The sequence below is a fragment of the Chanodichthys erythropterus genome, chromosome 20, assembly GCF_024489055.1.
Source record: "Chanodichthys erythropterus isolate Z2021 chromosome 20, ASM2448905v1, whole genome shotgun sequence".
In the NCBI taxonomy this organism is placed as follows: Eukaryota; Metazoa; Chordata; class Actinopteri; order Cypriniformes; family Xenocyprididae; genus Chanodichthys; species Chanodichthys erythropterus.
This window is the reverse complement of record NC_090240.1, coordinates 16,454,875-16,471,690: the sequence shown is the minus strand read 5'-3', so window position 1 is coordinate 16,471,690 and position 16,816 is coordinate 16,454,875. Positions and strand designations below refer to the sequence as shown.

At 37.4% G+C, this 16,816-nt stretch overlaps 1 protein-coding gene across 2 annotated transcripts in view; it reads left to right on the top strand.

Moving 5' to 3' along the window:
- Window positions 1-2,432: 2,432 nt before the first annotated feature.
- acss2 (acyl-CoA synthetase short chain family member 2) overlaps window positions 2,433-16,816 on the top strand; it is a 29,385-nt gene continuing 15,001 nt past the window's right edge. Inside the window, exons 1-8 of one of the 2 annotated variants that reach the window (XM_067370449.1) lie at window positions 2,433-3,171; window positions 3,652-3,847; window positions 8,255-8,346; window positions 8,488-8,591; window positions 8,871-8,943; window positions 12,155-12,230; window positions 12,922-13,033; window positions 14,958-15,005. In XM_067370449.1, the coding sequence (XP_067226550.1) occupies window positions 3,045-3,171; window positions 3,652-3,847; window positions 8,255-8,346; window positions 8,488-8,591; window positions 8,871-8,943; window positions 12,155-12,230; window positions 12,922-13,033; window positions 14,958-15,005 (828 nt within the window). In that variant the 5' untranslated portion in view covers window positions 2,433-3,044. The remainder of the gene's footprint in view (window positions 3,172-3,651; window positions 3,848-8,254; window positions 8,347-8,487; window positions 8,592-8,870; window positions 8,944-12,154; window positions 12,231-12,921; window positions 13,034-14,957; window positions 15,006-16,816) is intronic. The other variant, XM_067370450.1, reaches the window with a different exon arrangement.

Sequence of the window (16,816 nt, the reverse complement as noted above, 5' to 3'; positions counted from 1 at the left end):
CAAAGCAAGCTGATAAGTTTTAACTTAAGTGGAAGTAGTAGCCAGATGGGAGTGCTAAAAGATGATCAGTTTAACATGCAAAGCATAAAGGTATGCACTAAAAGAACAACCCCTTAGTGCATTTTTTTTTTTTTTTTTTAAATACGTTTTTTTTGTTTTGATTTTAACAAAAATGCTTACACAAAATATATGGCATCACTGATAATAGAAATAAGGATTGTCCTCCGTCCAGTAGAGGTCATAGTGAGCTCAAACACTCGTGCTGCCTTTAGGCGGCAATATTTCTAACTGCTTGTGTGGGCTGCATAGTGTTCTTCCTCTAGGGGGCGTTTGGTGGCCCGAAACGTGAAGCTTCATTGTGCCATATTCAAATTTTACAACATTTTTTTTGTCTTATAAAACCATAACACTGGAAATTGCAAATTGATTACCAAACATCATAGAGCAGCGTTTTGTTTTTTTAGAGACGTTATCCCATACTTGAAATCCCTTGTGAGTTAAACTTATGAATTGCAAAATCTCCAAATATATTGTCTGAAATTGGATGAATATTTGTATAATTTTGATTAGATTTTACATAAATAAATCTACATTTATTAATAAAACTCCCAACTTTGTGGTGTTAATGATTGAATTCTATCATAGAAAGAAAAAGCTGTCAAGACTATGTTAGCCTTGTAAAATATTTTTGTGACATTTATATATCCAACTTATATATATATATATACACACCCTCCTGGGACCCAGAAAAAAAAGTTTTTTAATTCAGTATTTTACCCCCACATCATTACATTGTTTAGAGCATTAAAAAAAAAAAGTAGTGGACATCAGGCAAAAACAATGGATTTTTTAAATTATTATTATTCACTAATCGATTTTTAGGTTTCAGGATTTTTTTTATTACTTTGTTTAAAGATGATTCTCAACTATGTTATCAAAGATATAATGGAATGAATTGATACAACATTTTACTTTATGCAATATGTGCATAAAATGGCCATACATGGGTTTTCCCATTCAATGCATCTATACACTATCTAATTTGCATATTAATGTGTTCTTGGAGCAACATGTAATGAAAAAAGAAGTGTAATAATGGGAATAAAAATTGACATTTTCATAATATCTAATAATTAATAGGAATATTGATATATATTTTGTTGCATTTCCCAAAATGCCTGATAATCATGATTTAAGTCCTGTTGTCCTCTACAGGTCATGTGTGAAATCAATGCCCTGTTTTGTAACAGAAAGTCATATTTTGATTGAAAACTTTTTACTGAGATGTTGATTTATAATTTAAATGATAATTTTAAAATATTTCCATGAGAGTGCTAAATTTGATCACTAAATTAATGTCAGTCATTTTTAAAGACCAAGGAGAGGGAGTGGTCATGGTGAAACTTCCAAACATTTACTATCTCCACAAAGCCCTGAATGTGCTCTTTACAGGACATCCAGACTTCAAGGGTTAATTCACCCAAAAATGAAAATTCTGTCACTAATTACTCACCCTCATGTCGTTCCACACCTGTAAGACCTTCGTTCATCATCAGAACACAAATTTTAATATTTTTTAATATAATATCCGATGTCTCAGTAATGCCTGCATCGACAGCAATGCCACTGAACTTCTCAATATCCAGAAAACTACTAAAACATATTTAAATCAGTTCATGTGAGTACAGTGGTTCTATCTTAATATTATAAAGCCACGAGAATATTTTTTGTGCACCAATAAAAAAAAACAAAATAACTTTATTCAACAAAATTGTGATGGGCGATTTCAAAACACCGCTTCAGAGCTTTACGAATCGAATCAGTGATTCGGAGCACCAAAGTCACGTGATTTCAGCAGTTTAGCCGTTTCATTGGAGATCCGAATCACAGATTCGATTCTTAAAGCTCTGAAGCAGTGTTTTGAAATCACCCATCACAATTTTGTTGAATAAAGTTGTTATTTTGGGGTTTTTTTGCCGCACCAAAAATATTTTTGTTGCTTTATAATATTACTATTGAACCACTGTACTCACATGAACTGATTTAAATATGTTTTTAGTACATTAATAGATCTTGAGAATTATAATGTCATTGCTCCCTATGCAGGCCTCACTGAGCCATCAGATTTCATCAAAAATATCTTAATTTGTGTTCTGAAGATGAACGAACTTACGGGTGTGGAACAACATGAGGGTGAGTAATTAATGACATTATTTTCATTTTTGGGTGAACTAACTCTTTAAAACTGTGACGTGTGACGTAGAAATTCACTAAAATATAATGTCCACTACAGGGGACAAAAGTCTATTCTTGGGTCCCAGGAGGAGATCCTGAAGGGGCCAATTAGAAACAGCACTCGGTACATTAAGCCCCGCCCATCTAAGATCTTCGGGTTGACTGTAATAGCCATTCTGTCCGTTCACATTATTTCTACTCTTCAATGGCTGTCCTCTTGCAGACACACTGAGAATTAGTAATCCACGCGTGGAAGAATGATTAATCTCGCACTGCATGCTCGGCTCTCGCGATTACACGTTTGATTCGGTTACAGCCGGCGTTTCTCTCCAATGCCGGGAACTGTTTCCAGCTTTAATCGGCCTCACACCAGATAACCTCAAGCTAGAGGAGACCTGCCGTCTGTTTGACAGCTCTCAAGTGCATCTTACATTTTTTATATATTTTACATGTGCGAGACTTCTTCTAAATCCAAACGTACTTTTTTATTGCGTCTTCAGTCGTCGCAGCGACATTTCGAGCTTGTTTAAAATAGTAACCAATATTGAAAGTGCAATTGTTTTAACGCGTCTCGGACAACTCGTCCTTGCGAACTGAATCCGAATCGTCGCTACTTCATCAGAACAATAGCAGCGTCTTCACATCTGGATCTGAATCGAAATCTAGACTGAACTCTGAGACACACAGCGCCTGAATGGGAGCGAAACTCTCCCACACGGAAGTGACTTACACACGTTAGGCCAGTGATCCACTGTGTGTCTTTTTTAAGTGTCTTTGTGTTAGTTGCGTCCATTTAATCAGTTATTAAGATGATCCCTGATAAGGCACCTGGCGAGGACGTGTTGCATGCTTCAGAGGACCTGAAGAAAGAAGCGCACGTGCCCAGTTTTGAGAAATACAAGGAGCTCTACATCCAGTCTGTCGAGTCTCCTGAGGGTGAGTTTCATGCTTCTGTGCAGGTTATTAGCTGTTATTTTGGAGAGAGAGAAAAAACTTCACTTGGCTGTGTCTCAAAGCCTCGTGCCCTTGGTAGACACCGGGTTTGGACATCTATGCTCTATTTTTGAGTTACTGTTAGGTGCTTTATTTTGATGTAATCTTTGCTTTGAATCTATTAGATCCAGCCAGTTAAGCTTCATATAGCTGTTCATGTATATTTAATGTGCAAGTTTTTAATAATGCATAATTTTAAAAGATCCATGCTAGAAACAAACTCTAATTATTTTTAATAATTGGTAAATTATAATGCATCATTAATGTATTCATATTGTTTTTTTGTTTTTTTTTAAATAATAATAAAGTATTGTTTTAATACAATGCCCTCTGTTTTTACTAGCACCATTGACAGTGCATTTGTGTGTGGTTTTGCTCTGGTTCTCAGTGCACAAGTTCTCAATCAGTGTTTGTTGTGTCCAGAGTTCTGGGGAGATATCGCCAAAGATTTTTTCTGGAAGACAAAATACACCGGGAAGTTCCTGGACTACAATTTCGATGTGACTAAGGGTGAGATTTACATGAAGTGCATGGAAGGAGCCACGACCAACATCTGCTATAATGTTTTGGACCGCATCGTCCATGAGAGGAAACTGGGTGACAGAGTGGCTTTTTACTGGTTAGTATTTGTGAAGCATGTTTCAGTTTACCTGGAAGTTGTGCTCGTGACATTGAAAGTCTTGTATTTTGGGAATGGTGATGTCACTGTTTTGATTTTCATCTACCTTGCCAATGTTATCATACAAAACCACATACAGTTCACTTAAAGTGCCCCTATTATGCTATTTTAAAGGGTGAGTTCACCCAAATATGAAAATACTGTCATTAATTACTCACCCTCATGTCGTTTCACACCCGTGAGACCTTCGTTCATACTTCAGAACACAAATTAAGATATTTTTGATAAAATTCGATGGCTCAGTGAGGCCTCCATAGCCAGCAATGACATTTCCTCTCTCAAGATCCATTAATGTACAAAAAACATATTTAAATCAGTTCATGTGAGTACAGTGGTTCAATATTAATATCATAAAGTGACGAGAATATTTTTGGTGCTGCAAAAAAAAAAAAAATAACAACACGCTGATTCATAACGCTCAAAAGCTTCCTGAAGCAGTGTTCGGCCATCTAGGTATAAGTCGTCATTTTGTTTTTTCGGCGCACCAAAAATATTCTCGCTGGGACACACCAAGCTGATGCCGACGAACAAGTGGCGACAAAAACAGACTGCGGATTTGGCTCACATCGGCAGCGTCCGGGCCCAAAGTTGGAACACGCCAAACCGACGCTCTACACCTGAAATGCCTTTCCGTACCAGCAGGTGGCAGTAGCTGAACATCCAACCAGATGGCCCAACTGACCGTCGAGCTCCGACGTTGAATCGGCCAAAAAAAAAACGGATGAGGACCAAATTCAGCTGACACTGAGAAAACGTTGGCTTGTCGGCACCGACAGCCTAGTGGTTAGTGCGCTGACATATGGCGCAAATGCGTTCACGGCGACCCGAGTTCGATTCCCGTCTCGAGGTCCTTTGCCGATTCTGCCCAATGCTTTCCTGTCTGCTCTCCACTGTCCTTTACAAATAAAGACACAAAAAGCCCATAAATATATATAAAAATAAAGAGAACTTAGTCGGCCGACCATCAACTTGGTGTTTTCCGGGCTTTAACCCCTCCTTGCCACCAGCCTTCTCTGCTCTGATTGGTCAGACGGCCCAGTCTGGGGCACGTTCAAACTCAAACCGGTGCACAACGTTTTGCTACAGTTTCCTGGTTTAACGACACATATCCTGGAAACGGTGTGCAACGGGGTTTGAGATGTGTTTTCTCTTGTTTAGTGGGTGTGTCACAAATGTCAGCCCAATCAGCGGCAATGCGTATATAAACCACGCGGTTTTAAAGAGACGGCTCGCACAATGGATCCAAGTAAAGTCGTTTACAAATGTGTCCGCTGCAGCTTGATATACGCAACAATCGAAGATATTAGAAGACCTGTTTGTCATAAGAGTTTAGTAAAAATATAGCATATCAACATGATGATGTAGTTGTTTATATTTTTAGCTTCATTGCAAGGCAAGTGTATTTATATACCAAATTTCATACACAATGGTAATTAAAGGTGCAATATGTAATATTTTTGCAGTAAAATATCCAAAAGCCACTAGGCCAGTCTTTTTTATATTTCATTCACTTGAGTACTTGTCCCAAATGTTTCCAACTATTTGTAAATCGTGAGAAAATTGCAATTTTACCCAAGGCTCCGGGACGTGTGAGGAGTCGCCTGTCAATGGCGTCATACCCGCGTTACCCTCGATTTCCGGTTTGATTTTGTAGAAACCATATAAACACCAAAGACGCTTTAATATTTACATGTTTTAATAGACAAGGGAACAACTGTTTTGATATATTTATAGACAGAAAACGAATTATTGTTAAATAGCTCAACACGTTTAGTCTTATTGTTTAAATCAAATTTTCTTGATTTTTTGCGAGTCTCATGCTTTACTCAGAGAAAAACACTATTTTGTGAAGTAGCTAACATAGCATAATCAGATGCAGCTTTATTTTTAGTAACAGTAATACAGCATTTTCTCCATCATATAATACGTTTTAAAATGAATTGCATGCCATTTATCAACACAATCATCCAGCATTTAATGTGATATTGTAAAATGGATCTATCTTACTGCAGTGTGTAACAGTGTCTCACAGCAGCCGCCGAGTGAACGCACAGAGTAACGTTATAACATCATTTTCAACACTCTCAAATGTATCTAATATGATAAACAGAGCTGCGTTACCTCATACTCATGACCGGAAAAGCGGAAGCGGCGCCGGCGACTGTGTCATAATAAAAGTCCCGCTGCTCGTGAGGCGTGTGTTGATCAATCGCTCCAGCTCCTCGTTCAGCTCCACAACACTCGCTCCTGCTCTGCTTCATACTACAGTAACGTTAATAATCACATCCATCCTCTTACGTCATATGAACAGGGCGTTCAACACACCATCGTTTCCGTTAAAAAAAAAAAAAGTTTTGTCTTTGCTGAACGCAGCCCTGTTTTGATTGGTCCACTCTGCTCTGATTGGTCAGCTGGTCCAGTCTGTTGTGATTGGTCTACGAAATGAAAACCGTGACATGTCTTCTTGACATGTTGACAACATGAACTGAATTCTTCCAGGCCTTGGATACAGCTACAGTGTTTGAGGGTGGGTTAAAGTAGATGTCTTGTTCGTTCGCAGCCAATGAAGACCATAGGCAGGGATTTTGCAAATGTGTTACATTGTTACACAGGTAGCAGAGTAGGTAATAGGAAGTGGAATTACTGATGACTCGAATCGAAACGATGAGTTCAGAATGACTTTACTAAATGGGCCCAGGAATACTTCCAGAATACTTCTTTCTTTTAGGAGACAATAACTTGTCATGCACTGTGATCCTTAAAACTTTGCAGACATTTTATATTAACAAACAGCTTTTACACACTGCATTAAAAAGGAAATAACCAAAAAAGCACAACTTTAATACCTCTAAATCAACATTTGGTTTATGATGATTTGGTCGTTACCAGTTTTTACTCTACCACCTTTCAGTAACCAGCCCCATTCTTTAGCCACTAGGTTAAACCACACTTGTATTTGGGTTAAGACCTGTATATTAAGCCACAATCCTACACTGTTTAGTCCAATTAGTCGATGTAGTATTGCTGGGCTGTTATTATATTCATATAATAATATAATACATAGGCTTGCTGACAGGCAGGGGCACATTGGAGCTATTTTAGTAAGCTTGAACCAGGTCCTGCCAATGGCAGTCCACCCAGAGTGAAGTACTGCATCTTCATAGGCTTCATTTGTTCATGTGCATTGCAGTGGATCAGTTTATCTGTGCTGAATGCTGTCAATGCAATTCATGAGGACTTTTTTTGGCAGTCATTGTTCATTAGCATTCAGATGTACAGAAATAGCCTTCAAGTACTTCACGTGTACAGAATGTTGCTTGGGGCAGTTGCTGATTCTCTGCTTTTGCAATGCCAGTTTAGCAATTTTAAAGTTTTCAATCATTTCTTGTTACAACATAAGTCATTACAGAATTCAGTTTGAAACACTTGAATGTTGAATCTTTCCAGCAGTTGTGGTCTTTTCCTTTCTGTGTCAGACTCAGAACGCAGCTCTATTTTAAGAATGTATGCCGACATCCAAAGTCAAGAAAAAATAAAAAGTTACACGTTAACCTGAAGGGGACATTTGAGGGCACTTCTCACGGCAAAATAGTGTTATCAGAGGTTTGCAGTAATTGGAATATATCAGAAATAAACAGTGAGAGTTAAAATATAGAATTGAACACGAGATGCACAAATTCTTTTTGTCAACTTGCTTTTGTCATACTTTGCCATTGAACATAACTAGTACTCAAGGATCAATATACATGATTATGAGTCATGACTGTGATTGAATGAAGTTTGAAAATATGTCTATAAGGAATACGCCACGGTTCAAAAGTTTTAAAAGAAGTCTCTTATGCTCACCAAGGCTGTATTTATTTGATCAACAATACAATAAAAACAGAAATATTTTAAAGTATTTTTACAATTTGAAATAATTGTTCTCTGTTTGAATATATTTTAAAATGTAATTTGTTCCTGTGATCAAAGCTGAATTTTCAGCATCATTACTCCAGTCTTCAGTGTCACATGATCCTTCAGAAATCAGTCTAATATTCTGATTTGGTGCTCAATTATTAGTATTGATCAATATAATAATGATGATTCTTGCTATTACCAGTGTTGAAAACAGTTTTTGTTGCTTAATATTTATGTGGAAACCATTTTTTTTTTTTTTTTTTTCAGGATTCTTTGATGAATAGAAAGTTCAAAAGAACAGCATTAATTTGAAATAGAAACCTTGCTTTCTAAAAAAGAACACTTATAACATTGTAAAAGTCTTAACTGTCAATTTAATGCATCTTTGCAATAAAAGTACTTTTGAACGGTATATGATAGTAATATTTCGGGTATTGATTTGTACAGGGAGGGTAATGAACCTGGAGATGAGAAGACGGTGACCTACAGAGAACTGCTCCAGCAAGTCTGCAAGTTTGCTAATGTCCTCAAGTCACAAGGTAAAACAGAAATGCTGTTGAAATGGTTAAGAATGGTATAATAGTGACCAGCAGCAGGTTAAAGATTTTACACAGATGTAGTGTATTAAAGCAATGTCCTCTTGTCGGTCCCCCGCTCTCTTTTTCTCTCTGACTGTGCAGGCGTGAAGAAAGGTGACCGTGTGTCAATTTACATGCCCATGGTGGTGGAGCTGGTGGTGGCCATGTTGGCCTGTGCTCGAATTGGAGCGGTTCACTCTATTGTGGTCAGTCCTTTGTCATTTGCGACGCATTTCCTCTGTCTTTCCTTGGATTTAGCTGGAGCACTGCATTGCCCAATCAGCTTTTTAAAAAAAGAACATGTAAAAACAAAGTACCTATACATGTTTTGCAAGGTGTGATCTTTATCAGACTTTTTTTTTTCTTTTTTCAACAGTTTGACTTTTTGCCAAAAAAGATCTGGCGCTGTACCAGAAACTTAATATAAAAGAAAAATGTTTTGTGCAACATTTATATTTATTTACATTTTTGTGTTCCCATCCCAGTTTGCTGGTTTCTCCGCCGAGTCTCTGTGTGAGAGGATCATGGACTCTCAGTGCTGTCTTCTTATAACAGCTGGTAAGGAAAGCATGCCCGAAAAAAATCTGACTTCATTTACTCAAAGTATATAATCTCTGCTAATCCCAAAGTTAATCAGCTGAATTTCCATCCACTGCAAAAGAGTGCTGCATTTCACATTGTTCACAAGTCTTTAGACTGAACGTGGCAGTAATCGTATTACTATCAAAAGCTATTTAGCCTGTGGCTGGGATTTTTGAGTAGGGACAGGGAACTTCATGGCAAGAGTTTGCCATGTTTACAACCTGAATTCCTGAAAAGTTGGGATGTTATTTATATTTGAATAAAATGAAAACTAAAAGACTTTCAAATCACATGAGCCAATATTTTATTCACAATAGAACATAGATAACATAACAAATGTTTAAACTGAGAAATTTTACACTTTTATCCACAAAATGAGTCATTTCAAATTTGATGCCTGCTACTGGTCTCAAAATAGTTGGCACGGGACAATAAATGCCTGAAAAAGCAAGAAATGTTGAAAAGATTCAGCTGGGAGAACATCTAGCAACTAATTAAGTTAATTGATATCAGGTCTGTAACATGATTAGCTATAAAGGGATGTCTTGGAGAGGCAGAGTCTCTCAGAAGTAAAGATGGGCAGAGCTGTGAAAGAGTGCGTAAAAAGATGTTCTTCAACGTCAGATTGCAAAGGCTTTGCAAATCTCATCATCTACAGTGCATAACATCATCAAAAGATTCAGAGAAACTGGAGAAATCTCTGTGCGTAAGGGACAAGGCCGAAGACCTTTATTGGATGTTTGTGGTCTTGAGGCTCTCAGACGACACTGCATCACTCATCGGCATGATTGTGTCAATGACATTACTGAATGGGCCCAGGAATACTTCCAGAAACCAGTGTCGGTAAACACAATCCGCCGTGCCATCTGCAGATGCCAACTAAAGCTCCATCATGCAAAAAGGAAGCCATATGTGAACATGGTCCAGAAGCGCCGTCGTGTCCTGTGGGTCAAGCCTCATTTAAAATGGACTGTTTCAAAGTGTAAAGTCATCTTTGATGGTATGGGGGTGCATAAGTGCATACGGTATGGGCAGCTTGCATGTTTTGGAAGGCACTATGAATGCTGAAAGGTATATAAAGGTTTTAGAGCAACATTTGCTCCCCTCCAGATGACGTCTATTTCAGGGAAGGCCTCGTGTATTTCAGCAGGACAATGCAAAACCACAAACTGCAGCTATTACAACAGCACGGCTTTATCGTAGAAGAGTCCGGGTGCTGAATTGGCCTGCCTGCAGTCCAGATCTTTCACCTGTAGAGAAAAATACGTCAAAGACGACCACAAACTCTTCAGCAGCTGGAAACCTATATCAGGCAAGAATGGGACCAAATTCCAACACCAAAACTCCAGAAACTCATAATCTCAATGCCCAGACGTCTTCACGCTGTTTTGAAAAGAAGAGGAGATGCTACACCATGGTAAACATGTTCCCGGCCCAACTATTTTGAGACCTGTAGCAGGCATCGCATTTGAAATGAGCTCATTTAGTAGATAAAAGTGTAAAATCTTTAAACATTTGTTATGTTATCTATGTTCTATTGTGAATAAAATATTGGCTCATGTGATCTTTTAGTTTTCATTTTATTCAAATTTAAAAAACGTCCCAACATTTCTGGAATTCAAGTTGTAGAAAGGAGAAGACACCTAACCCCCAATCGCTCCCTGGGTGCCACAGCAAAATGGCTGCCCACTGCTTCAGGTGTGTGCGTGTGTGTCCACTACTCCTAATGTGTGTGCATTAACTGCATGGGTTGAATGCTAGGTCTGGGACAATACATCGATTCTCAAATCTGGATTGATCCTGATATTTTCTCTCTCTGTGATTCTGAGCTTACTTTTTAAAAGCAGATGGTGCTCTAGGCTAGTTTTTAACCGCATACTCAAATGCTCATGAAGAAGAATGCTGTATAGTGCTCGAGTCATGTAAGTGGTTAAATATGCTTGCACCTCGGCTCAGAATGATTTTATGATGCGTGATTAATGTAAATATTAACATAAAGCCCACTGTGAACACCCTTATAATTAGCCTCAACCTTTTTGAACTGATTATTTTAGGTTTAAGTGTAAAGGAACTGGAAGCAAGCAGAGTTCAGGTGTTTCTAAACCATGTAGTGCCATCTGCTATTAAAAATTAAGCTCAGAATCGATTCGAGAGAGGATCGCGATACATCAGAATATATCAGAAGTGCTCCAGATTCGAGAATCAATGTATTGGCCGAGCCCTATTAAATGCAGAAGACAAATTCCAAGTATAGGTTACCACTTGGCCTTCACATGTTACTTTCACTTTTGAAAAGGGATTGTAACGTTTCACTTCACCTAATATGCCTGTAGGTGGCGCATGGAGCATTTAACCAACTACGATAGCTTCATCACACATCAAATTATCTTAATTCCAGTATTAATTTACTTTGTGTTCTAGCATAGAGGTTGCGTAAGTGCATTTATTCACCAACTGTGATCGCAAACAATATGGTCAAGATTCATGTTTGGATTTATTACAGTTTGTGAAAGAGAAGTTTACTCGCAGGTTTAGTAGCAGCAAATCGCACATGTGGCCTCGTGAAGAAAGGTACATAATTGTCGGTGTAGTCAGATCATCAGCGCTTATTTTCAGACCAGAGAGTGCCTGTGCGCATGGTTCAGTAAAACACAGGACAGAAAATGTATCCTTTTTAAGAGAAAAGTTCCAATTGGGAGATTTATTCCCTTGACATCTAGCAACCCCAAGCAGGACAGATAGTGGAGGCTCTTTACCAATGCAAGATAACAGAAATGTCCAAATTGTCAAAACGTAAGACAAATCAGAAAGCCAATATCGCAACAATAATTTGATTAATCGAGAGAAGCACATATCGTTATCACAATTTAAATACGATTAATCATGCAGCTCTAGACATATGGTTCGTTCTAAACTATAATGATCAGTCTTGCGGCAAAATTTCAGGATATTTACAGTGCCTGATTGTAATTGTAAAAAAGGTGTCTCACTGAAATTAGATGTGTAGGTAGTGACAAAGTCTTTGAGCTTGCAAGTGGACTATAACCATAAAATAAACATCTCAGCCATGATAAGACCAACATCTGTTATCACCTAATAAAAGTTTACGGTCTTTGTCTTTTCGGGATTTTCTGTGAAATGCAAGTAAATAAAAGTTGTTTTATTGTGTGTTTCTTTCCCTCCCCAGATGGGTTTTACCGCGGTGATAAGCTGATCAGCCTGAAGCTTATAGCCGATGAAGCGCTACAGAAATGCAGGGACAAGTATGAGAAACTCTTCTTAACTAGTCGTTTCATCAAATGTGCATGTTCACACAGTGGCCACTTTATTAGATTCAGTTTGTCAAATGTGGAATAGAAGCAGGAGGAGACAATTCTTGAAGAATGGAAAAACGTTGGAAGAAATTCTGGACTGGACAGTAATTCTTGCATTTACAGCCTTTAGTCACACAGTGAGATCATTTTAGATTTCAACAGAGCTATAATAACAAATCAGAAAATATTATTACAATTTAACATATCTGTTTTCTATTTGAATGTATTTTAAATGTAATTTATTCCTCTAATGGCGAAGCTGAATTTCCAGTATCATTCCTCTAGTCTTCAGTTTAAAAAAAAAAAAGAGAATTTTTATATGTATAAAGTGCAAAAGAACAGCATTTATTTGAAATATAAATCTTTTGTAACATTATAAATGTATTTACGGTCACTTTTGATCAATAAAAATGCATCCTTAATGAATAAAAGTATTAATTTCTTTCAGAAAAAAAAAAAAAAAAGTCTGACCCCAAACTATGTAGTCAGTTTTGGAGAATGGAAGTGGTGTTCGTACTGGAAATGAGTTTGAGGAAGAAATAGTGGACCCCTAATAAAGTGGCCGCTGTAGCTGTGTGCATGCTTAACAGAGTGTCTGTTTTCTGTTCACTTGATTCTCTAATGTCTTTCACACTGTCAGATCTTTCACAGTGGAGAAATGTATAATGCTAAAACACCTCACAAAGGAAGATGAGGCCTCACCGCCGGGCTCACTGTCACCCCCAGCGAAACGTGTCTGTCCTGACCTGCAGGTAAACTTCTGCACCACAGCCGTACAACTTCACACTCAAAGTTTTTCATCTGAATATGAAGACATCTCCACATTACTGTAGGTGTTTTAGTAATTTATCTGATCTCAAGCTCATTCTAGTAGAGTCCCAGAGTACTCTTGTTTTTTGTTTTTTTTTCCTTAGATTATATCTAGGGTTATCAAAAGTACCAAGTCGGTACTGAAATTTCAAACGATACCAGCATTTTGAGCTCTGTTGAGCGGATTCGTAAACACCTATGACTGGCATGCTCTCGAGCTCAAAAGATATGTCTGTGATTGGCTACAATGATCAACACTTCAAAAACATGTTGTAAATAGACATCTTAATAGACACGGATGCATACAGGAGCATTTGAAAGCAGGCGTCAATCAGTGGATCTGTCAGCTAGCGGATATATTAGGGATCTGCTGAGAGAAGCCTGCTTTGAAACGCTCCCCTGTGTATCTGTGTCTATTATGATGTCTGTTTACAACATGTTTTTGAAGCGTTGATCATTGTAGCCAATCACAGACGTATCTGTTGAGCTCGTGAACACAATGGCCAATCATTTAAAATGCTAGGAAATGCTGGTATCGTCACATTTTTAAAATTTCAGTACCGAATTTAATACTTTTGACAACCCTAATTATATCTGTTACATATGCATGTTGTCAGGTCAGTAGTAATAGATATTTAAACAAGGATTGTGGGGTTTTCAATCGCCGATACCAGTAGAGACCAAATTAAAGATAGACACGACCGTTTAATAGTTTGGGTTCAGTGAGATTGTTTCAATGCTTCTGAAAGAAGTCTTTTATGCTCACCAAGACTGCATTCATTTGAATAAAATACTGTAAAAACTTTGCATGTAAAATTCTAATAAGTATAAATAATTAAATTATAATACTAATTTGTTAAATATAATAATAATTTATTCCTGTGATCAAAGCTGATATTTTCAGCATCATTACTCCAGTCTTATTTGTGGAAACCATGATAGGAAGTCTTTGTAACAAAAGTAAAGAATGTTTTGTAAAATTATAAATGTCTTGCTGTCACTTTTGATCAATTGAATAGATCATTGCTTAACAGTATTCATTTAAATAAAAAATAAAAAAAACTTAATGACCCCAAACATTTGAACGAGAGTATACATAAAATTGCTGAGATTACTTCTTGGAAACACTTCTTTACTCAATAATTACCCATAATACATGAATATAACTGTAAACAGAGAGGAAGGAATGAAATTAGGACGGACGCAGACCAGGTTAAAAACTGTTTCCTTCATGATGAGCACATGCGCTAACCACTAGGCCATGGCTTTGGCACTATTCTGAGGTTTGATTTGAATTTAAAAGAATGATGTTTTTTTTTGTTTTTTTGTTTTTTTTTCATCAAAGCCCTATGAGTTGACCTTCTAATGGAGGTTAAAAAGAAGCGACACATTTTGCTCATGAAAACAAGCAGGTCTTCATGTATCATTATACCTGAATCAATGGAGATCTGGGGAATATATTCAGATGAAAAATGACTGCAGTATCCCTTTCATAATTCTTTGTTCTTGTCTCTCAAATGTTTGTCCTGTACATCTCCTGTGGAGTTTTGAGTTTTGCATTGTCCTGTGTGTTACAGATATCTCTTGGTTATTTATCCAAGGTTTTGTGTAACGGTTGTAAATCCATAAAGGTCTGGCATGATTTCTCTGAGCTATTGTGCCGAAGACCTTTGAAACAGTTGAATGTCTTGTGTGTGGCGTTTACTGATGCAAGCTGACCTCTTTTTAAACCTGTAATTCTAATAATGTTGATTTTACTTTCATGCAAAAGATCTTTGGCATTTTTTTTTTCTCCCTCAATGTGGGTCCATGTCTGTGTCCTTTTCCTCTTTCGATGTAAGTAATCTCTCCATTAACCCCCTTTAGCAGGAGAAACAGAAAGAAAGAGTAAGGAAGGTCCGTCCTCCCCCACAGGTATTTCATGTCTCCTTTGTGCATAACTTGTTTTTTTTTTTTTAAACTCCTCTCTTGTCTTAACACCTGTTTGTGTGCTCATGGGCGGCTCTCTCACTCTTAGGGATGGCTTGAGACCTTTATCACTCTCCTCACACAACACTGTGTGTGTGTGTCTCTGTGTGTGTCTCTGTGTGTTTGCTTTTGCAAATGCATTTCACCATTTACACACTCATCAGACTTGGCGTTCAGTTATAAGGCCATAAAGGCATATTCTGCCTTATTAACAACTTAATGTTTGAATGCATGGCATGTGTAGTATTCAGTCCATTACCTATGATAATTGATTTGTTTGAACTTGTTTATTTACACAAACTGACTACTAGAAATAATGTACTCTTTTAATTGACAGCAGACCAAAGATGATGTTCTTAAAGGCTTAAAGGGATAGTTCAACCAAAAATGAATTTTTTTTTACTCCCCCTATTATTATGACGCACGGATGCATTCCATTGATTTAAAAAGTGTCCGTAAAGACATTTATAATATTACACGAAACAATTTATCCAAAAAATACTATTCTTTTGAACTTTAATTAAAAATAAAAAATATATATAAAAATGTATTCTTTTATTTATAGATAGATAGATAGATAGATAGATAGATAGATAGATAGATAGATAGATAGATAGATAGATAGATAGATAGATAGATAGATAGATAGATAGATAGATAGATAGAGATATTATGTGTGTGTGTGTGTCTGTATATTTATATATGTTTCATTACAAAATTCACGAAATCCTAACCTTTCATTTAAGTAAAATAATTGAAAATGGGGGAAAAAACTCATTATGAAAGAAATGTTTTTCTCTTGTTCACGTTGGCCGCAATTATTGGCATCCAATTATTGCAACCTCCTTTTGTCAAGATAACAGCTGTAAGTCTTCTTCTATAACACCTGATGAGTTTGGAGAACACCTGAAAAGAGATCAGAGACCATTCCTTCATACAGAATCTCTCCAGATCCTTCAGATTCCAACTCCATGCTGGTGCTTCTTCTCTTCAGTTCACTCCACTCATTTTCTTTAGGGTTCAGGTCAGGGGACTGGGATGGCCATGTCAGAAGCTTCATTTTGTGCTCAGAGACACATTTTTGTGTTGTTTTGGATCATTGTCCTGATGGACGATCCAACCACAGCCCATTATTGGATTTCTAGCAGAAGCAGGTTTTGATTTTTTATCTGTTGGTATTTGATAGAATCCATGATACCATGAATCTGAACAAGATGTCCAGGACCTCCAGCAGAAAAATAGGCCCACAACATTAAAGATCCAGCAGTATATTTAACCGTGGGCATGGGGGACTTTTTATCCATGTGTGCACCAAACCCATCTGGTGGGTTTGCTGCCAAAAAGCTCTTGTTTTAGTTTCATCTGACCACAGAAGCCGGTCCCGTTTGAAGTTCCAGTCGTGTCTGACAACTGAATATGCTGGAGATTGTTTCTGGATGAGAGCAGAGGATTTTTCTTGAAACCCTCCTGAACATCTTGTGGGGATGTAGGTGCTGTTTGATCATTTTTAGGCTTTCTGAGACTCAAGACTCAACTAATCTCTGCAATTCTCCAGCTGTGATCCTTGGAGAGTCTTTGTCCACTCAAACTCTCTTCCTCACCGCGCATTAGGACGATTTAGACACATGTCCTCCTCCAGGCAGATTTGTAACATCTTTAGTTGATTGGAACTTCTTAATTATTGCCCTGATGGTGAAAATGGGGATTTTCAATGCTTTAGCTATTTTCTTACAGTCACTTTCTATTTTGTGAAGCAA